Below are 23747 nucleotides of genomic sequence, written 5' to 3' on the forward strand. Positions count from 1 at the left end.
CTCTAGATATCTTTTGATTTCCTTTTTGATTTATTCAGTGATCAATTGCTTGTTCAGTAGCACATTGTTTAGCCTCCATGTGTTTGTGTTTTTTGCAATATTTTCTCTTGTACAGTAAGTCCCCTATATATGAACCTTCAAGTTGTGAACTTTCAAAGATGTGAATGTGCATTTGTATGTCCAGTCATGTAAGTTAGTTCACATGTCTGGTGTACATTGTCATGTGCGTGCTTCCTCTACAAGTGGTTGTGTTTTTGTATACTTTACTGTACAGTGCTGTATAGAGTACAGTAGCACAGTATCTTTATTTCAAGCCTGGGATGTCCCGACGCAAGCATAAAAGCAGCAGTGATGTAGCTGGTCCTGCTAAGAAGTGCCAGGAATTGGAGGCCCAGAGAAAGGATGAAGAGGGACAAGAGGAAGAAGTAACTGAAGAACCGAAGAGATTCACAATGCAGGAAATGGCAAGGGAATTTTCTTTATTTGAGGAGGCACTGTTAGTTTTTGAGGCACAGGACCCGAATGTAGAACAGTACATGAAGGTTGCAGCAGCCATCCAGAATGCAAACCAGGGCTACCATGTCATCTGTGATGAGAAAAAAAGAGCTACTACCCAGACATCACTGGATGGTTTTTTTCAAGAGGGTAGATAAATTGAATCCAGCAAGGAACCAAAACCTGTACCATTGATGTCAGGCATGAGTGAAATTGCAGCTTGCCCTTGCTCTCCGTCTCCTATTGCTGATGATCCTTCAGCTCTACCATCTCCCACCTCCTCTCCTGCCTCCAGTCAGTAACTCTTCTTGCCTGTTCACTCGATGCTGGCCCCTGTATGCCATCTGTTGTACTGTATTACTGTACTTTCAAAGGTACTGTAAGATTAAAAGTGTTTTTTGTTTTTTAATGTATTATTTGTAAGAAAAGTATTATAAACCTGTTACAGTACAGTACTATATAGCTGATTGTGTTAGTTGGGTACCTAGGCTAACTTTGTTGAACTTACAAACAAATTGGACTTATGGACACGCTCTTGGAATTGAACTTATTTGCATGTAGGGGACTTACTGTAGTTGATGTCTAATAGCGTTGTGGTCGGAAAAGATGCTTGATAAGATATCAATTTTCTTAACTTTACCGAGGTTTGCTTTCTGGCCCAGTATGTGATCTATCCTGGAGAATGTTCCATGTGCACTTGAAAAAAATGTGTATTCTGCTTTTCCATGGAATGCTCTATAAATATCAAGTCTATCTGGTCTAATGTATCATTTAAGGCCTGTGTTTCCTTATTTTATTTATTTATTTATTTATTTATTTATGGCTGTGTTGGGTCTTCGTTTCTGTGCCAGGCCTTTCTCTAGCTGCGGCAAGTGGGGGTCACTCCTCATCAAGGTGCGTGGGCCTCTCACCATCGAGGCCTCTCTTGTTGCAGAGCACAGGCTCCAGACGCGCAGGCTCAGCAGTTGTGGCTCACGGGCCTAGTTGCTCCGCGGCATGTGGGACCCTCCCAGACCAGGGCTCGAACCCGTGTCCCCTGCATTGGCAGGCAGACTCTCAACCACTGCGCCACCAAGGAAGCCCCTGTGTTTCCTTATTGATTTTCTGTCTGGATGATCTCTCCATTGACGTAAGTGGGGTGTTAAAGTCAGCGTGGTTTAATTAAGAAGAAGCTCAATGGTCAAGGTCATGTGCTGGAATTGTTTACCAAAGTAGGCTGTAAAGTATCCTTTCTAAGGACTAAGGAGTTGAGCAGATATCTTGATTATATTAAACCAGCATTCTCCAAATGTTCAGTGATATATTACAATACATTGGGGGCAAATGTTTGTGATTAAATATTTTGGTAATTGTGGACTTGAACAATTTAAATTTGTTTACTACTGAATTTCTAAGATTATTTAAGTATCAGTACTCATAGTAAATATTTAATAGGAGGACATGATATATAGTGTTTCACAAACTTCTTGATATTGGAACTCAGTTGACTCAAAGTACCTTACCTGGGCTATTGTTCTGTAGAATATTCTTTGGCAAACATTGATTTAGATAATCACCCTCCTAACTGCCTGGCTGTGGACTACATGATTTTTCCAGGTTTCTTTGAATAATGTGAGCTAGGTAAACATTCTTCAATCAATCATAGGCCATGATCAGACCTTTGCTAGCTTATTACCTATCAATCACAGGTAGATGAAGTCACTTCATGTGATATAAAACTGTTTAGCTAGGTGAGAAAACTGTCATGAAATGGAGATACTGTTTAACTTGGAGTCATGGGAAGTAGAAGGTATGACATTTTTGTGACTAATTAGCTGTGTTGTCTTAAGGGAGTTACATAAGTTATCTGAATCCTAGGATCCTGACATAAAAAATGTGACTAATACTATCTCAAGAGTTGTGATGATTAAATTATGATATGTATGACATACACATATATGTATGTGTCTATAAACTTTAATACTTTAGCTATAAGGAAACAAATTTTAGGTTTTAAAAAAAGTTAAGAAAAAGGATGTGAAAATTTTATTTAGGCAGGTTTTACTGTAACAATGTTATTTTTTTATAAAATAACTTTATAAAAGAGTCCATCAAGATATTATATAGAAAATACACACTAAGGAAATATATGTACACTTCATAAAAATAGAATACATCCTGGCAATTGCTTCCAGAGTCTGTTACCACCATTTACAGTGTATTGACGATTAACGTTTATGCTAATTTGAACATACAAGATTTTCAAGAAAAACAAAACTGTCCCACTGGTATTTAAAAAAAATTGTTTCCAATTGACAGGAAAATTTAAAAAGTCTAGAATGTAAAAGTTATGGAGATGGGACTTCCCTGGCAGTCCAGTGGTTAGAACTTCGCCTTCCAATGAAGGGGGTGTGGGTTCAATCCCTGGTTGGGGAGCTAAGATCCCACATGTCTCATGGCCAAAAAACCAAGACATAAAACAGAAGCAGTATTGTAACAAATTCAATAAAGACTTTAAAAAAAAATTAAAAAAAAAGTTATGGCGCTAACTGAATGGAAGGCCATGTCAAAAATGTTAGAGCCAAGATCCATGCCATAAATAATCATTGAGGACAAAAATACTTTTTTCCTACTATCCTAACTGGTTCAGCTGGTTCCAGAAAGTCACTGAAAATAATCTCCTTATTTTGGATGTTCAATCAAGGTGAGCATCATTTGGTATCAAAACTTTCTAGAAGCTGTACTATATTTCTACAATGAGTGGTATTTCTTTCTTTCCTAAGTGAACATAAGTATGTAAGTCCTATTATAAAGTATTAATACATAAAAAAGCATCTTCATAAGTTACTTGGTAAGCTTTGATCCAAACACATAGCAACCAGTTTTATTATTCTAAAAATGGTTAAATGCTCAAATCCACTTGGCTTTTTTTTTTTTTTTTTTTACAGGAAATTATCTTAGCTACTATGTTACTATAAACACATCACTGATGGGTCCTGTTAGATGTTCAGAATAATCTTTGCAAAGTAACTGCTCCAGTGTAATAAATAAAGAAAATACTAAGGGACTTTTCTAGACCTTACCAAAAGATATGACCATGGTGGGATCATGAAAATACCTCAGCAGTACCAAGGAAGGCACACAAAAGAGCATAGCACCATTTTCAAGTTGCCAAGATTGCAACTGTTCAGGAGACAGTAATCTGGAAGAGAACTTGATTCCCATGATATATGCAGTTTAATTATGTGGATTAGGCTTTGGAGAGCTGCTTAGTATGGATAGGCAGACACAGCTATATAAACTATGAATGTGGTCTGATATTCAATGGTCCCGTTGGCACTGTAGGATAAGGCTTGAACCCTCATGCGGTAGGTCTCTGGTTCTCGTAGTGGTCGTGTTGTGTACACCACTCCTTTAAGGTTTTCATCCCTTAAGGCAAAAGGAACAGTCTGTTCCTCATCTATCATGAGGAAAGTTGTCCTGGGATGCATCACTCCATCCTGTGTGTATGCAACCAGCCGGATCAAATCCTGATTGGCGTCTATTCCAAATGGGAGGGAGACAAGTTTGTATTCCAAGGCATACGGGCTCAAGGCACATTCCAAATCATTGGGTGGACAGTTCTTGAGGCAGAACCTAAGGACAACAAACACATGAAATGTATACAGTTATCTTGTCTTGGAAGCAGGAGAAAGCATGATGCAGGTGATCGTGATGCATGACAACTTTTGGGCATTAAAGGCAGGAGACAGTCTGACTGCAAAGCACTAAGGCTCACCCCACGTTCTGTGTCATTAACGGAAACCAGATGCCAGATGGTGATGAGAATGTGCTGGTCTAGAGTCATATCTCTCTCTCTCAGCTCTATTAAAATCAGAAGCTTTTGAACCACTGAAGAAAGTATGAGTACCACAACATTGTCTTTAAAATGAAAAGTCAGTTTTGGAAAGAGAAGCATCTGCACATATATTGGAAACAAGGACTTCTTAAAGAGAGGAATATAAATGATTTAAAAATTTTAACATCTACCCTAAGACTATTTGAAAGCAGAAATAGAATATATTGATATTTGGTTTACTTTTCTAAAAATAATAAAAGGTCAATTAGGACTCCTGAAAAAAAACTTCCTTCTGTATTTGCCTTCCACATGATTTTAGATTAAAAATACTATATTTTCTTTTTCCAGGGCCCACAGTGGTTGTTCTTGAGTCGTCATGACTTTTAAATTGTCTGCCAGAAATCACTGGTAATAAAGAGTAAAACTAAAAAAAAAAAAGAAAGTACAAAGGACCATGTTCTGAAGATAGGGATTCTTCAGTCATAGTATTTTTAAAAGTATCCTAAGTCTGCACTTTTAATTTTTTCCCTTTCCTTCCTATTACCCTCAGACAGATTACAAATAGGTTTTTGATGGATCCTGGCCAGTCCGCACTTGACCATGTTACAGTAACATGGTAGTCACCGCTGAGAGGAAAACAAAGTGTGAGATCCAACCAGCATTTGGTTTCAGAACCACCTTATTAGTGGTTCCTATTCATGATGGCCATTATCTCATTTCCCAAGCACCCCACTAACTTGGTACCTAAACAGAATACAACATTTCTGTAAGGGGAGGGAGAAAATAGAAGAGTGGTTTATTCAGAACCCAGAAAAGACAGTGTTTCAGACAGCAGGATACGTAAGCAAGATGAGTTGTGAATGGACAGACCACTGACTCATCTTTGCTCTCCTCCTCATCACCATAACAGCCATGATACTTCTTGGAGCGCTCTAATGGCTGAGAGCCCTGAAAACCCTGAGGCGACACCAACGGAAAGGAGACAATTTCAAAGAAAAGCAGGCTCTATCACCCTATAAAATGCTTCCTGCTGAGGCGGAATTCTAGATGTTGCCTGGTGGATTACATGCTGGGGAGACTTGCTCCAAGAAACCCTGCAGCTCAAAGTGATGGTTTCAGCTGCAGTGGCTGCTGCAGGATGAGCTCATTTTTTTGGCCAGTTCACTGAAGAAGAAGGAACACACCGTCACTCTCTGTCCCCTGGGGGGCTATTGACGTCCTGTGAGTGAAACATGACTGCAGACAGGGGTTGTTGGTCAAGGAGAGAGAGGAAGAAGGATGTTCAAAAGCATGTCTGGGAAGAGAAGGCAAGACATACCCTGACACAGGATCCCGTTGGTAGTCAGGCGGACAGGGCGTCTGGAGGCACTGGTAACTTCCTCTCATATTGAAGCACATGCGATTCGGCCCACAGTGCACATTCTGCTGCAGACACTCATCAACATCTACAATAGCACAAGGAACATGCAGCATCAGCAACTCGGGTCAGAACACACCATCAGGGCAGGCATTGTGGATACCGGACTGGAACGTTGAGGGCTAGCTTTCTCCTCGCCATGAATGAACCTGGTAGCTGCACTTAAGCTTCTTCACCCACCAAGTGGGGATCCTGATTCCTGGTGTGCTATTTCCCAGACTGCTCTAAGTTTTTTTTAAACATACGTGAAAAGACATTGAAAAATACGAGCTATAAAAGTAGAAGGGAAGCTACTAAGAAACCTGTTCTTTATATTTAGGAAACAGAATGCATTTGAGTTTTGTAAAGCCAATATAATACTTTAAGTTCACTAAAAACAAGCTAAAAATTTAAAGGACACTTGTGAACCTTTCTGTAAAGTGAAGAATCTCTTTAAAACATGAGTGATCCTTGATCCTTCCCTAGTATTTTCTTTTGTAAGTTCAAATTGTTGAGTGGGAAGCAGGGTAGTGGAAATTAAAGAAGTTATAAATTTAGGGGAGACTGTACAGGTCATTCAGATCTTGTGGAGAGAGATGGAATAAAGAAAAAAAAAAAAAAAAACAGAATCAAGAACCATAATCCAAGTCTGATCAAATCTGAACTGTGTAGAAGCCAGCCTCAGTTGTTATAGGTGGGATGCTTTCCCTAAAGTATCTCTCCCTAGGATACTGGGGGGACATGCAAATGAAATGCTCTTTATTTTGTTGTTTTCTATACAAAGTTGTTAAATAAAAACACTCTTAAATCACCAAAATTAAGAAGCATCAAGATGAAGCTAAAAGAAACTTATTTTTGAGCTTTCTGAAAAATCAGTGTTTTTAAGCCATGATTCTTAACTTGAGGTCCATATTTGAGCATCAGGAGATCTGTGAATGAAAATGTTTCTGTGCGCGAGTGTGTAGGTACACATGCATGAGTAAGCAAGAGAGATAAAGCAAGGCTGAGATTGGACCCTCCTTCCAGAAAATTTATCATAGAGTTCAACACAATTTAAAGGATTGAGACCCCAAAGTTAAGAATCATATTTTAGAGCAATAGTTTCAAACTGTGCTATCTGTGTTCCCCTGGTAGTGCATGAAAATTCCCAGCAGTATGAGAGCAGGCAAATATTTTGGGAATCAATTTCCATTCAGATTTAAAAAAATTTTTTTAGTAAAGTACAGTTGATTTACAATGTTGTGTTAGTTTCAGATGTACAGCAAAGTGATTCAGTTATACATACATATATATATATATGTATATATATTCTTTTTCAGATTCTTCTCCCTTATAGGTTATTACAAAATGTTGAGTATAATTCCCTGTGCTATATAGTAGGTCCTTGCTGGTTATCTATTTTATATATAGTAGTGTGTATATGTTAATCCCAAACTCCTAATTTAGCCCTCCCCCCTTTTCCCTTTTGGTAACCATAAGTTTGTTTTCTATGTCTATTAGTCTATTTCTGTTTTGTATAGAAGTTCAATTTTTTTTTTTTTAGATTCCACATATAAGTGATATCATATGATATTTGTCATTCTCTGACTTCATTTAGTATGATAATCTCTAGGTCCATCTAAGTTGTTGCAAATGGCATCATTTCATTCTTTTTATGGCTGAGTAACATTCCATTGTATATATATACCACATTGTCCTTATCCATTCCTCTGTCGATGGACATTTAGATTGCTTCCATATCTTGGCTATTGTAAATAGTGCTGCACTGAACATTGGGGTGCATGTATATTTTCGAATTATGGTTTCCTCTGGATATATGCCCAGGAGTAAAGTAGCAGGATCATACGGTAGCTCTACTTTTAGCTTCTTAAGGTACCTCCGTGCTGTTCTCCATAGTGGCTGTATCAATTTACATTCCAACCAACAGTGTAGAAGGGTTCTGTTTTATCCACACCCTCTCCAGCATTTATTATTTCTAGACTTTTTGATGAGGTCCATTCTGATCAGTGTGAGATGATACCTCATTGTAGTTTTGATTTGCATTTCTCTAATCATTAGGCATGAGCATCTTTTCATGTGCCTTTTGGCCATCTGTATGTCTTCTTTGGAAAAATGTCTATTTAGAGCTTCTGCCCATTTTTTGATTGGGTTGTTTTTTTTGGTCATGAGCTGTATGAGCTGTTTGTATGTTTTGGAGATTAATCCCTCTCAGTAGCAGCATTCACAAATATTTTCTCCCATTTTGTAGGTTGTCTTTTCATTTTGTTTATGGTTTCCTTTGCTCTGCAAAAGATTTTAAGTTTTTTTTTTTAATCAGTCATCAATTTTATACACATCAGTGTATACATGTCAATCCCAATCGCCCAATTCAGCACACCACCAACAGTGCAAGAGGGTTCCCTTTTCTCCACACCCTCTCCAGCATTTGTTGTTTATACATTTTCTGATGATGCCCATTCTAACTGGTGTGAGGTGATACCTCACTGTAGTTTTGATTTGCATTTCTCTAATAATTAGTGATGTTGAGCATCTTTTCATGTGCTTCGTGGCCATCTGTATGTCTTCTTTGGAGAAATGTCTATTTAGGTCTTCTGCCCATTTTTGGATTGGGTTGTTTGTTTCTTTAAAATTGAGCTGAATGAGCTGTTTATATATTTTGCAGATTAATCCTTTGTCCGTTGATTCGTTTGCAAATATTTTCTCCCATTCTGATGGTTGTCTTTTCATCTTATTTATGGTTTCCTTTGCTGTGCAAAAGCTTTGAAGTTTCATTAGGTCCCATTTGTTTATTTTTGTTTTTATTTCCATTACCCTAGGAGGTGGATCAAAAAGGATCTTGCTGTGATTTATGTCAAAGAGTGTTCTTCCTATGTTTTCCTCTAAGAGTTTGATAGTGTCCAGTCTTACATTTAGGTCTCTAATCCATTTTGAGTTTATTTTTGTGTATGGTGTTAGGGAGTGTTCTAATTTCATTCTTTTACATGTAGCTGTCCAGTTTTCCCAGCACCACTTATTGAAGAGACTGTCTTTTCTCCATTGTATATCTTTGCCTCCTTTGTCATAGATTAGTTGACCATAGGTGCGTGGGTTTATCTCTGGGCTTTCTCTCCTGTTCCACTGATCTATATTTCTGTTTTTGTGCCAGTACCATATTGTCTTCATTACTGTAGCTTTGTAGTATAGTCTGAAGTCAGGGAGTCTGATTCCTCCAGCTCTGTTTTTTTCCCTCAAGACTGCTTTGGCTCTTCAGGATCTTTTGTGTCTCTATACAAATTTTAAGATGATTTGTTCTAGTTCCGTAAAAAATGCCATTGGTAATTTGATAGGAATTGCATTGAATCTGTAGATTGCTTTGGGTAGTATAGTCATTTTCACAATATTGATTCTTCTAATCCAAGAACATGGTATATCTCTCCATCTGTTGGTATCATCTTTAATTGCTTTCATCAGTGTCTTATAGTTTTCTGCATACAGGTCTTTTGTCTCCCTAGGTAGGTTTATTCCTAGGTATTTTATTCTTTTTGTTGCAATGGTAAATGGGAGTGTTTCCATAATTTCTCTTTCAGATTTTTCATCATTAATGTATAGGAATGCAAGAGATTTCTATGCATTAATTTTGTATCCTGCAACTTTACCAAATTCATTGATTAGCTCTAGTAGTTTTCTGGTGGCATTTTTAGGATTCTCTATGTATAGTATCATGTCATCTGCAAACAGTGACAATTTTACTTCTTTTCCAATTTGTATTCCTTTTATTTCTTTTTCTTCTCTGACTGCCATGGCTAGGACTTCCCAAACTGTGTTGAATAATAGTGGTGAGAGTGGACATCCTTGTCTCGTTCCTGATCTTAGAGGAAATGCTTTCAGTGTTTCACCATTGAGAATGATGTTTGCTGTGGGTTTGTCATATATGGCCTTTATTATGTTGAGGTAGGTTCCCTCTATGCCCACTCTCTGGAGAGTTTTTATCATAAATTGGTGTTGAATTTTGTCAAAAGCTTTTTCTGCATCTATTGAGATGATCATATGGCTTTTATTCTTCAATTTGTTAATATGGTGTATCATATTGATTGATTTGCGTATATTGAAGAATTCTTGCATCCCTGGGATAAATCCCACTTGATCGTGGTGTATGATCCTTTTAATGTGTTGTTGGATTCTGTTTGCTAGTATTTTGTTGAGGAGTTTTGCATCTATATTCATCAGTGATATTGGTCTGTAATTTTCATTTTTTGTATTATCTTTGTCTGGTTTTGGTGTCAGGGTGATGGTGGCCTCATAGAATGAGTTTGAGAGTGTTCCTTCCTCTGCAATTTTTTGGAAGAGTTTGAGAAGGATGGGTGTTAGCTCTTCTCTAAATGTTTGATAGAAGTCACCTGTGAAGCCATCTGGTCCTGGGCTTTTGTTTGTTGGAAGATTTTTAATCACAGTTTCAATTTCATTACTTGTGATTGGTCTGTTCATATTTTCTGTTACTTCCTGGTTCAGTCTTGGAAGGTTATACCTTTCTAAGAATTTGTCCATTTCTTCCAGGTTGTCCATTTTATTGGCATAGAGTTGCTTGTAGTAGTCTCTTAGGATGCTTTGTATTTCTGTGGTGTCTGTTGTAACTTCTCCTTTTTCGTTTCTAATTTTATTGATTTGAGTCCTCTCCCTCTTTTTCTTGATGAGTCTGGCTAATGGTTTATCAATTTTGTTTATCTTCTCAAAGAACCAGCTTTTAGTTTTATTGATCTTTGGTATTGTTTTCTTTGTTTCTATTTCATCTATTTCCACTCTGATCTTGATGATTTCTTTCCTTCTGCTAACTTTGGGTTTTGTTTGTTCTTCTTTCTCTAGTTCCTTTAGGTGTAAGGTTAGATTGTTTACTAGAGATTTTTCTTGTTTCTTTAGGTAGGCTTGTATAGCTATAAACTTCCCTCTTAGAACTGCTTTTGCTGCATCCCATAGGTTTTGGATTGTCGTGTTTTCATTGTCATTTGTCTCTAGGTATTTTCTTATTTCCTCTTTGATTTCTTCAGTGATCTCTTGGTTTTTTAGTAACGTATTGTTTAGCCTCCATGTGTTTGTGCTTTTCACGTTTTTTTCCCTGTAATTGATTTCTAATCTCATAGCGTTGTGTTCAGAAAAGATGCTTGATATGAGTTCAATTTTCTTAAATTTACTGAGGCTTGATTTCTAACCCAAGATGTGATCTATCCTGGAGAATGTTCTGTGCGCACTTGAGAAGAAAGTGTAATCTGCTGTTTTTGGATGGAATGTCCTATAAATATCAATTAAATCTATCTGGTCTATTGTGTCATTTAAAGCTTCTGTTTCCTTATTTATTTTCATTTTGGATGATCTGTCCATTGGTGTAAGTAAGGTGTTAAAGTCCCCCTCTATTATTGTGTTACTGTCGATTTCCTCTTTTAGAGCTGTTAGCAGTTGCCTTATGTATTGAGGTGCTCCTATGTTGGGTGCCTATATATTTATAATTGTTATATCTTCTTGGATTGATCCCTTGGTCATTATGTAGTGTCCTTTCTTGTCTTTTGTAACATTCATTTTAAAGTCTATTTTATCTGATATGAGAATTGCTACTCCAGCTTTCTTTTGATTTCCATTTGCATGGACTATCTTTTTCCATCCCCTCACACTCAGTCTGTATGTGTCCCTAGGTCTGAAGTGGGTCTCTTGTAGACAGCATATATATGGCTCTTGTTTCTGTATCCATTCAGCAAGCCTGTATCTTTTGGTTGGAGTATTTAATCCATTCACGTTTAAGGTAATTATCGATATGTATGTTCCTATGACCATTTTCTTAATTGTTTTGGGTTTGTTTTTGTAGGTCCTTTTCTTCTCTTGTGTTTCCCACTTAGAGAAGTTCCTTTAGCATTTGTTGTTGAGCTGGTTTGGTGGTGCTGAATTCTCTTAGCTTTTGTTTCTCTGTAAAGCTTTTGATTTCTCCATCAAATCTAAATGAGATCCTTACCAGGTAGAGTAATCTTGGTTGTAGGTTCTTCCCTTTCATCACTTTAAGTATATCATGCCACTCCCTTCTGGCTTGTAGTGTTTCTGCTGAGAAATCAGCTGTTAACTTTATGGGAGTTCCCTTGTATGTTACTTGTCGTTTTTCCCTTGCTGCTTTCACTAATTTTTCTTTGTCTTTAACTTTTGCCAATTTGATTACTATGTGTCTCGGAGTGTTTCTCCTTGGGTTTATGCTCTATGGGACTCTCTGTGCTTCCTGGACTTGGGTGGCTATTTCCTTTCCCATGTTAGGGAAATTTTCGACTATAATCTCTTCAAATATTTTCTCTGGTCCTTTCTCTCTCTCTTCTCCTTCTGGGACCCCTATAATGCAAATGTTGTTGTGTTTAATGTTGTCCCAGAGGTCTCTTAGGCTGTCTTCAGTTCTTTTCATTCTTTTCTCTTTAGTCTGTTCCGCAGCAGTGAATTCCACCATTCTGTCTTCCAGGTCACCTATCCGTTCTTCTGCCTCAGTTATTCTGCTATTGATTCCTTCTAGTGTAGTTTTCATTTCAGTTATTGTATTGTTCATCTCTGTTTGTTTGTTCTTTAATTCTTCTAGGTCTTTGTGAAACATTTCTTGCATCTTTTCGATCTTTGCCTCCATTCTTATTCCGAGGTCCTGGATCATCTTCACTATCATTATTCTGAATTCTTTTTCTGGAAGGTTGCCTATCTCCACTTCATTTAGTTGTTTTTCTGGGGTTTTATCTTGTTCCTTCATCTGGTATATAGCCCTCTGCCTTTTCATCTTGTCTATCTTTCTGTGAATGTGGTTTTTGTTCCACAGGCTGCAGGACTGTAGTTTTTCTTACTTCTGCTCTCTGTCCTCTGGTGGTTGAAGCTATCTAAGAAGCTTGATGGGAGACTCTGGTGGTGGGTAGAGCTGACTGTTTCTAAAAGCTTTTAAGTTTAATGAGGTCCCATTTGTTTCTACTTTATTTTATTTAATTTATTTTATTTTTATTTCCATTACTCAGGAGACAGATTCAAAAAGATATTGCTATGATGTATGTCAAAGAGTATCCTGCCTATGTTTTCCTTTAGGAGTCTTATAGTATCTGGCTTTATATTTAGGTCTTTAACCCATTCTGAGTTTATTTTTGTGCATGGTGTTAGAGAATGTTCTAATTTCATTCTCTTACACGTAGCTGTCCAGTTTTCCCAGCATCACTTATTGAACAGGCTGTCTTTCCTCTATTGTATAGTCTTGACTCCTTTGTTGTAGATTACTTGACCATAGGTGTGTGGGTTTTTTTCTTGGCTTTCTATCCTTTTCCATTGATCTATGTTTGTTTTTGTGCCAGTACCATACTGTTTTGATTACTGTAGCTTCGTAGTATAGTCTGAAGTAGGGGAGTCTGATTCCTCCAGCTTTTTTTCTGTCTCAAGATTGCTTTGGCTATTTGCGGTCTTCTGTGTTTCCATACAAATTTTAGAATTATTTTTTCTGGTTCTGTGAAAAATACCATTGGTAACTTGATAGGGACTGCATTAAATCTGCAGTTTGCCCCGGGTAGTATAGTCATGTTGACAGTATTGATTGTTCCAATCCAAGAACATGGTATATCTTTCCATCTGTTTGTTATCTTTGATTTCTTTCATCAGCATCTTATAATTTTCAGAGTATAGGTCTTTTGTCTCCTTAGGTAAGTTTTTTTTTTTTTCCTTAGGTAGGCTTATTCCTAGGTATTTTATTCTTTTTGATGCAATGGTAAATGGGGTTGTTTCCTTAATTTCTCTTTCTGATCTTTCATTGTTAGTGTATAGAAATGCAAAAGATTTCAGTGTATTAATTTTGTATCCAGCAACTTTACTGAATTTATTAAGGTCTAGTAGTTTTTTCGTTGCATCTTTAGGATTGTCTATGTATAGTATCATGTCGTCTGCAAATAGTAAGAGTTTTACTTCTTCTTTGTCAATCTGGCTTCCTTTTATTTCTTTTTCTTCTCTGAATGACATGGCTAGGACTTCCAAAATAATGTTGAATAAAAGTGGAGTGTGGATATCCTTGTCTTGTTCCTGATCTTAGAGGAAATGCTTTTAGCTTTTCACCATTGAATATAATTTTAGTTGTGGGTTTGTCATATATGGCCTTTATGATGTTGAGGTAGGTTCCCTCTATGACCACTGTCTGGAGAGGTTTTTTTTTTTTTTATCATAAATGGATGTTGAATTTTATCAAAACTTTTTCTGCATCTATTGAGATGATCATATGGTTTTTATTCTTCAATTTGTTACTGTGGTATATCACACTGATTGATTTGTGGATATTGAAAAATCCTTGCATCCCTGGGGTAAATCCCACTTGATCATGGTGTATGATACTTTTAATGTATTGTTGGATTTAGTTTGCTAGTATTTTGAGGAGTTTTGCACCTATGTTCATCAGTGGTATTGGCCTGTGTTTTTTCATTTTTTGTGGTATCTTTGTCTGGTTTTGGTATCAGAGTGATGGTGGCCTCATAGAATGAGTTTGGAAGTGTTCCTTCCTCTGCAATTTTTTGGAACAGCTTCAGAAGGATAGGTGTTAACTCTTTTCTAAATGTTTGATAGAACTTGCCTGTGAAGCCATCTGGTCCTGGACTTTTGTTTGTCTGAAATTTTTTAAGCAGTTTCAATTTCAGTACTTGTGATTATTCTGTTCATATTTCCTACTTCTTCTTGATTCAGTCTTGGGAGATTGTACCTTCCTAAGAATTTGTCCATTTTTTTCTAGGCTGTCCATGTTATTGGCATATAGTTGCTTTTAGTATGGTCCTTTGTATTTCTGTGGTTTCAGTTGTAACACCTCCTTTTTCGTTTCTGATTTTATTGATTTGGGCCATCTCACTTTTTTTCTTGATGAGTCTAAAGGTTTATCAATTTTGTTTATCTTTTCAAAGAACCGGCTTTTATTTTTTATTTTCACTTTAATACTTTCACTTATTTTTATTTTATTTAAAAAATTTTATGGAGTATAAGTGATTTACAATGTTATGTTAGTTTCAGGTGTATAGCACAGAAATTCAGTTATACATATACATAGGTTCATTTTTTTTTAAGAACCAGATTTTAGTTTTAGTGATATTTTCTACTGTTTTCTTCATCTCTATTTCATTTATTTCTACTCTGATCTTTATGATTTCTTTACTTCTACTAATTTTGGGTTTTGTTTGTTCTTCTTTCTGTAATTGCTTAGGTGTAAGGTTAGGTTGCTTGAGACTTTTCTTATTTCCTGAGGTAAGCTTGTACAGCTATAAACTTCTCTCTTAGAACTGCTTTTTCTGTGTCCCATAGGTTTTGGATCATCATGTTTTTGTTTTCATTTGTCTCTAGGTATTTTCTGATTTCCTCTTTGATTTCTTCAGTGATCCATTTGTTTAGTAGCATACTGTTTAGCCTCCATGTGTTTGTGTTTTTTGCAGTTTTTTTCTTGTAGTTGATTCCTAATCTCATAGCATTGTGGTCAGAAAAGATGCTTGATTATGATTTCTATTTTCTTAAATTTACTGAGGCTTGCTTTGTGGCCCAGAATGTGATCAGTCCTGGAGTATGTTCCATGTAAACTTGAATGTGTATTCTGCTGCTTTTGGATGGAATGCTCTATAAACATCAGTTAAGTCCATCTGGTCTAATGTGTCACTTTAGCGCTGTGTTTCCTTACTGATTTTCTGTCTGGATGATCTGTCCATTGATATAAATGGGGTGTTAAAGTCCCCCGCTATTACTATGCTACTGTCAATTTCTCCTTTTATGTCCATTAATAATTGCCTCACATATTATGGTGCTCCTATGTTGGGTGCATATATTGGGTTGGCCAAAAAGTTCGTTCGGGTTTTTCTGTAACATCTTAAGGAAAAACCTGAAAGAACTTTTTGGCCAACACAATATAGTTACAATTGTTATCTCTTCTTCTTAGATTGATCCCTTGATCATTACGTGGTGTTCTTCTTTGTCTCTTGTAGCAGTCTTTATTTTAAAGTCTCTTTTGTCTGATATGAGTATTGCTATTGCAGCTTTCTTTTGATTTCCATTTGCATGGAATACCTTTTTCCATTCCCTCACTTTCAGTCTGTATGTGTCCCTATATCTGAAGTGGTCTCTTGTAGACTCTATATATACCAGTCTTGTTTTTCTATCAATTCATCCGTTTGTAAACATGTCTTTTGGTTAGAGCATTTAATCCATTTACATTTAAGGTAATTATTTATATGTATGTTCTGACTGCCATTTTGTTAATTCTTTTGGATTTGTTTTCATAGGTGTTTTTTCTTCCCTTTCTCTTTTGTTCTCTTCTCTTGTGATTTGATGACTATCTTCAAAGTTGTGTTTGGATTCCATTTTTTTGTTTGTTTGTGTGTGTATATCTATTACAGATTTTTGGTTTGCATTTGCCATTAGGTTTTCATATAGCTGTCTATATATATACATGATTGTTTTAAGTTGTTGGTCTCTTAATTTCAAGTGCACTTCAAGTATCCTGCATTTTTACTCTCCTCTCACGATTACTGGGTTAGATATCATATTTGAATATGGATGATTTCCCACCTTTACTGTAGGTGTGCCTTTACCAGTGAGCTTTCCCATTTTGTAATCTTCTTGTGTCTAGTTGTGGCCTTTTCTTTTCCACCTAGAGACGTTCCCTAAGCATTTGTTGTAAAGCTGGTTTGGTGGTACTGAATTCTTTTGGCTTTTGCTTGTCTGTAAAGCTTTTGATTTCTCCATCAAAATCTGAATGAGAGCCTTGCTGGGTAGAGAATCTTAGGTTGTGGGTTTTTCCCTTTCATCACCTTATTTATATTGTACCACTCTCTTCTGGCCAGATTTTCTGCTGAAAAATCAGCTGATAACATACAAGGGAACCCCCATGAGGTTACTTGTTGCTTTTCCCTTGTAGCTTTTAATATTTTCTCTTTGTCAGTTTGATTACTATGTGCCTTGGCATGTTCCTCCTTTGGTTGATCCTATATGGTACTCTCTCCACTTCCTGGACATGGGTTTCTGTTTCCTTTCCCATGTTAGGAAATTTTTGGCTATTATCTCTTTATATCTCCTCAGGCCCTTTCCCCCTCTCTCCTCCTTCTGGGACCTCTACAATGTGAATGTTGGTATGTTTGATGTTGTCCCAGAGGTCTCTTAAACTATCCTCATTTGTTTTCATTTCTTTCTTTATTCTGTTATGTGGCAGTGATTTCCACCACTCTGTCTTGCAGCTCACTTATCCATTCTCTGCCTCACTTATTCTGCTACTGATTCCTTCTAGTGTGTTTTTCACTTCAGTTATTGTATTCAAGTCTGTTTGGCTGTTCTTTATATTTTCTAACTCTTAGTTAAAAACTTCTTGTAACTTCTTGCTCTGTGCATCCATTGTTTTCCTGAGTTCTTGGATCATCTTTATGATCATTACTCTGAACTCTTTCTCAGGTACATTGTCTATTTCCACGTCACTTAGTTGTTCTTCTGGGGTTTTATCTTGTTCCTTGGTCTGGAACATACTCCTCTCCCCCTCATTTTGTCTAGATTTCTATTTGTATTTTTATGTATGTGGAAGGTTAGTTATGTTTCTTGACCTTGGAGAAGTGGCTCCTTGTAGGGGTTGTCCTATGTGTCCCAGAAGTACATTCCCTTCTTGTCACCAAGGGCCAGAGGCCAGCTAGTCCTGGGGTAGGTTCTTATCTGTGTTTGTGGACTCAGTTCTGCAGGCTGCCAGACTGTAGTTTTCTTGCTTCTGGTGGGTGGAGCTGGGTCTTGACCCTCTGGTGGGTAGGGCCATGTCAAAGGGCATGTCTAGAGGTGGCTGTGGGCTCAGGAAGTCCTTATGCAGCCTGTCTGCTGATGTGTGGGGCTGTGTTCCTGCCCTGTTGCTTGTTTGGCCTGAGGAGTCCAGCACTGGGGCCTACAGGCTGTTGGGTGGGGCCAGATCATGGTACCAAGATGGCAGCCTCTAGAGGAGCTCATGCTAATAAATAACCCCCGGTACCTCTGCCACTGGTGTCCTTATCCCCACAGTGAGCCACAGCTGCTCCCCCACCTCCCCAGGAAATCCTCCAGGACCAGCAGGTAGGTCTGGCCCAGGCTCCTAATGAAGTCACTGCTTTTGCTCTGGGTCATGGTGTACACAAGACCTTGTATGCACCCTACAAGAGTGGGTCTCTGTTTCCCCTACTCCTGTGGAGCTCCTGGACTCAAGCCCCGCTGGCCTTCAACATCAAGTGCTCTGGGGGCTCCTTCTCCCAATGCCAGACCCCCAGGCTGGGAGCCTGACATGGGGTTCAGAACTCACTCCTGTGGGAGAACTTCTGTGATATAACTGTTCTCCAGTTTGTGGGTTGCCCACCTGGGGGTCATGGGGTTTGATTATATTGCGAGTGAGCCCCTTGTACCGTCTCATTGGGGTTCTTAATGTCTTTGGATGTAGACTATCTTTTTTGGTAGGTTCCAGTCTTTTTTTAAATCAATGGTTGTTGAGCAGTTAGTTGTGATTTTGTTGTGCTTGTGAGAGGATGTGAGCTCAAGATCCATCTACTCCACCATCTTGTCCTGCTCTCCATTCAGATTTTGATTTTCCCTAAGTAAGTTCTCCTTCCTAAAATCAATCTGCTTGAGAATTTCCTATGGCCTGGAGTTCTCCTTTCCCAAACTCTTCCCTCTTACATCCTTCTTCTGCTTTACAGGAAAATGTTTCCACTAATTGCAAATCTCTTTATGATACAGGGTATACAATGCTTCCAGGCACATAGGAAGCATAAGAGAATTGGTGGCATATGTTGATAGTGGCAGGCCTTATTTCATCATGGCTACAAACCAATGGTCTTAGCTCTCCATTTTAAATTAGATTTCAGAAATGAGTTGGCTGTCATAGGAACACCTACTAACACTTTTAGTTGAACAGAAAAATGACTTTAGACATTTTTCTGACAGTCTGGTTGGCTTTACAATGAGTACACACTTTTAAATTATATGGTGGTCATCCTCCAGTAACTGAGTTAAGTGTACAGTTCCAAAGTTTTGATGAAAATACATTGAAAGCACGTAAACACCAAATAACAATGCCAGAACTCACATTCTCTGTAACTATTTAAACATGGTAAGAAACTTTGGAGGTTGGTTTTTACAAGTATGAGTGAAGTATAAGGTTTTCAAATTTCTTTTGGGAGTAGGTAAACAAAAAATTTGAAGACTAATTTTAGAGAAAGTTTAAGTCAATGGGCTGCACAGAGCCACTTGTAACATTTTCTTCTTTAGTATTTGAATAAACATAGATTCTGATGTATAATTGGACCCAAATCAGCTTTGTGGAGAGAGAGGTTCTAACGGTCAAATGTACTTCAGTCATGGAATTGGTGCCACAAGCAATGGGTATGTGTAACTATTATGTCATTTCATAGTAGTGACTTGGTATCTGCATGATAGTATTTATATTGATCTTGGGTTAAATTCGTGAAGTTCTTTCATGAACTTGTAAATAACTTGGAATATTACTATAAAAAAAAAAGGCGAGAAGATATTCCAAGAGACAGTATATAAATCGTGGAGAATAAATGTTAAATTTTTAAATTATTTGCCATTTGCATTTCTGTGTCAAAAATGAGCATTTTTAGATTTGGTTCTAAATATATTCCATTTCTTAAGGAAATGACATACAATGTAATTAGTTACTTTAAACTTAACAATAGTCTGCACAACGTCAAAAGATATTAAGCTAGAATGATATGGAGTAAATCACTTACTTGACTTTTTAGTTACTTAGATGTGCTGATAATGACATAATGTGCTTTCTATTACTCATTTTATATTAGGACTAGTTTTCCTCCAGGAATGCAACAGAGTGAAACATGTTTTATTTCACTTAAATCTTGCCTTTTGTCTCTGCAAACCAATTTCTAATTATGATTTTATCTGCCAGAAGTGCTCCATCTCCTTGACAAAATGAGATTGTCTCAGAATGAAGTAAAAAGCCCTTTAGGAAACTGTGAAAGAAATTCAATTAATCTTATCTTCTTTTCTCTCCATAAAAAAAAATTCCCTTTCCATCCATACTCCAAATTTCATTTTAGCTTTAATTTTTAGAGTGAACTCATACAGAAACATGGAGGCCAGTGGGCTGCTAGGGTCCATGAAAATGGTGATTGGAGGTCAGAATCTGGACACACATCCAGGCATAATAAGAACAGCTACCTTATCACAGATTTTCATTGGCTGCAAATAAATCTATCAGAGATATGAGAATCTAATATACAAAGTGTTTGTCTCTAGCTCCATAATAATGTACACTTCCTATAGAAGAGCTTTCATAAAGTATTTGAGCTTTGGGGAAGGTAGTAGCTCTCCTTTGTCTTCTGTCTACTGCTACCTCCTCAGGAGTAAGTATCCTGTAGGCAATCACTCTAGTCACTCTGTTCATTCACTTTACTCATTGGTCTTAAAAAAAGAAGCTAGAAAAGATGGAGAAATAAGACTGTCTTCTGTTAACTGACAGTGTGGTGATGTCTGGTTTTTATAAAATATTATGAGAAAATTATTATGATAAAAATTAAAGTATAGGGATTTCATAACATAAATATTATTGCTACAAGAAAAGAATACCAAGATGAGCTGGAAAACTTTCACAGTAATAGCTTTAGAACATATGAATGCATTTAACCAAGTGCTCTGGATACATTAAAAAAGTAATTTAGGATAAGCATACTTGAAACATTTGTCTTATAGAGGGTGTAGAGTAATTCAGATTCTTGACAAACATTATGAATTGCTTCTTAAAAACTTGGATAGATTAGAACACTCATTTCGAATGCAATGCCAACATGTAGTGTTCTTACAGTTTTAGAATTAGATTAATGGTGCTTAAAATTAGCATATGGATTTTTTAGTTTCTCCTCTCTGCTTCTGGGGCAAATTATGATTGGCATGTTTTTTGTTTTTCATTTTGCAGTCTGGTGACTTCCACTTTAGACTAGTCTTTGTCCTCATTCAATGTCAAATTCATGAGGGAAGTCCCTCATGTCTTTTTTTAAAACCACAAAAATATGTAACTCATTTAAATTGCAAACATTTTAAATGACACCTGTTTCTGATTTGTGCACATTATTTTCCACTCTCTGGAATACAAGTGAAAGCTGAAAAATGTTTTGAACTGAATGAGTGACAAGGGCAACTAAAAAAAACAAACTGGAATAATTTAGAGAGGAAAAAATCCTCTAATGAGAATATGACATAACCCTTAAAAATCTGGCTAAAGGGGCTTCCCTGGTGGCGCAGTGGTTAGGAATCCACCTGCCAATGCAGGGGACACGGGTTTGAGTCCCAGTCCAGGAAGATCCCACATGCCGTGGAGCATATAAGCCCGTGTGCCACAACTACTGAGCCTGTGTTCTAGAGCCTGCAAGCCACAACTACTGAGCCCACATGCTACAACTACTGAAGCCCACGTGCCAAGAGCCCGTGCTCTGTGACAAGAGAAGCCACTGCAATGAGAAGCCTGTGCACCACAACGAAGAGTAGCCCCCACTTGCCGCAACTAGAGAAAGCCCGTGTGCAGCAACGAAGACCCATTGCAGCCAAAAATAAATAAAGTAAATAAATTTATTAAAAAAAATCTGGCTAAGGAGTTTGCAGTCTGGCTGGTTATTCCAAATGCTTCAGTATCTACCCCCTTCCTTCCTTGGTGCCTGGTGCACCTGTAGGGAGTGTAATGTTAGTGTTGTGCACTGCCACCTCTTCAGAAGGATTCTTGGATTGAAGAGCTGAAGAAGTTATAAAATATGGACAACGTAAGTGCTCTAACCTCTGTCTGCTCCCACAATACAATGACCCTGGTGTTCACAGCATCACAGGAGAGACAAAGGACCATTCCTGACATTGTGAGATCTGTGATCAAGTCCTACCCTTGCTCTTGATGGTTCTAGGACATTGAGACTCACATAATCACTCTGAGAATTAGTTTTATCATCTGTAGAATGGGTACAAATTATTGTTCTTGACAAAACTATACTGCTGATTAAAATGAGGTAATAGTTGTTTTGGAAAAGCATAAAACTATAATGTAAATATGTTCTTCCAGTATTTCAAAACTTAGTAAGATGTTCCTCACAGGGTAAGTTCTTCATAAATGTTTGAGTGATGGCTGGGAGTAAAGGTTATTATTGAGTTCATTTTCCTTCTCCAGCCCACATGATCAGTGGGGGCTCTCAGGGAGTGTGATGGGTGAATGAGTTGAGTAAGCGTGTGGAAGCTCATGGTAACTCAGGTGAAGCCATTGTGCATCCTGGTCTTGGCTTCTGGAACACATTTCCATGAGCTGCATCCTAGCAAGTCTTTTGTGAAGGGAAGTCTTTTATACATGACAGAAACTAATAAAATTTAGAGGCTTATTAAAACCTATATAATATTCTCAGATTTTGTCCATGGAATTGAGGTGGTTTCTTAGAAGATTTTAACGATTTATACAAGTTCATATTCTTTTGATCAAGGACATGTTACAACATACTACACCTCATCAATATACAATGCTCCTTTCACATTTTTGTGTAACAATTTTGCTATTGAAATTGATTTTCTTTCTACCATCACTACACATTATCTAAAACAGTTATAACACCTACAACCTTGTATGTTGATTATGCACTTATTTGCATGTCTGTCTCCACTAGACTCTAAGATCATAAAGGGAAGAGAGTGTACATTATTCATCTGTTTTAACCTCCTGTATCCTGCAACTCTGTCACATGATTGTTACTCATCATTTGACTCAAAGAATGAGTGGATTAATCAATTACCCACTGATCACTAAGACAAAGTATAAAATAATGCCTAATACTGAGGTACGTTTACTGAGAACTCTTCTCATTTCTCCTTTCTTCTTAGCTGAACTGTGAAAACATGTTTGAAGAGGTCTATTTCCATTTAGTTTTAAATATATATATATATATGATATGAAGTGGCTTAGGCATTCTTGCTCCTTCTAGTAAGACCATACCAAAAGTGTTTCTCAACTCTTCCTTTGCTTAATTGCTTTCTCCTGCTTGCAAAAGCAAGGATTATAGATAAGTTGGACCCATGGGAATGTGAGAGGAGAGGAAGCAACTAGAAGAAAAATTATTCAAAAAAAAGACATTTCTCACACTATCCTGTACTGGTTTTAGGTTAAGTTGTAGCAATAAATGTCCCAACATTTTCTCACCTTGACATGTCTTTCCATTGAGCATGAGTTGATAGCCAGGTGGGCAGATACACTGATAGCTCCCAAAGGTATTTTTACACTCATGCTGGCAGGTGTCTCTATTTTCACATTCATCAATATCTGTGCAGAAAAAAAGCAGTGTGTGTAACCATGCAAAACAAAGGCAGAAACTGTGACAGAATCAAGTATAAACAAGTTGTTGACATACAACAGAAAACTTGATTTTATACTTGTGCTTAAAAATGTTCAAAGCTGTTTCATATCAGTATGTTTTTAATGGAGTACAGTATAAACTGTCCTGTATTATAAAATATGAACATCTCTTCTGTGTATAAGCATATATGAGCTGAAGCCCCAAACTGGCCAATTGCAATATTAGTTAAGTAATTAAGATTGGAATGACAGATGAAACAGACCTGTACAGGATCCTAAACCACCAAGGTACTAAACTCTTGACAGAACACAGTAGAATTTACCTAAAAGATAAAGTTTCTATTGAGATTAATTGGGAAAAGAAATACTCGTTTCTGTTTTATTTAAAGTTTAGCGGCCCCTCTCTCTCCAACAGCCATGCCTGTAACTTTCCCATATGCAGATATCATTAAGTGGAGGCGGTTTTATCTTTGTGATAGGAATATTCATCCAACTTCATACAATTGTAAAGTACTAATGGCAACTAGATATACATATAGTTGCTATGTTACTTTGGGCCAGTCACCTAACTTCTCAGGATCTCAGTTGATTCTTCTGCCAACAGGAGTCACTGATACAATCTCCCTACTTCAGAGGCTTGTTGGAAGGTTCAAACATGTAATATATGAAAAACATTGTATAAATTATAAAGAGCTAAGCTACCTGCTATTACT

General features: G+C 37.2%; 1 protein-coding gene across 6 annotated transcripts in view; it reads right to left on the reverse strand.

The window, feature by feature from the left end:
* Positions 1-2505: 2505 nt before the first annotated feature.
* Positions 2506-23747, reverse strand: part of HMCN1 (hemicentin 1) — a 510534-nt gene continuing 489292 nt past the window's right edge. For all 6 annotated transcript variants that reach the window (XM_082401086.1, XM_082401087.1, XM_082401085.1 and 3 more), the window contains 3 exons: positions 22882-23001; positions 5631-5757; positions 2506-4110 (listed from right to left, as the gene is read on the reverse strand). In XM_082401086.1, the coding sequence (XP_082257212.1) occupies positions 3744-4110; positions 5631-5757; positions 22882-23001 (614 nt within the window). In that variant the 3' untranslated portion in view covers positions 2506-3743. The remainder of the gene's footprint in view (positions 4111-5630; positions 5758-22881; positions 23002-23747) is intronic.

Source organism: Balaenoptera borealis (assembly GCF_965194805.1).
Source record: "Balaenoptera borealis genome assembly, chromosome: 1".
Lineage (NCBI taxonomy): Eukaryota > Metazoa > Chordata > Mammalia > Artiodactyla > Balaenopteridae > Balaenoptera > Balaenoptera borealis.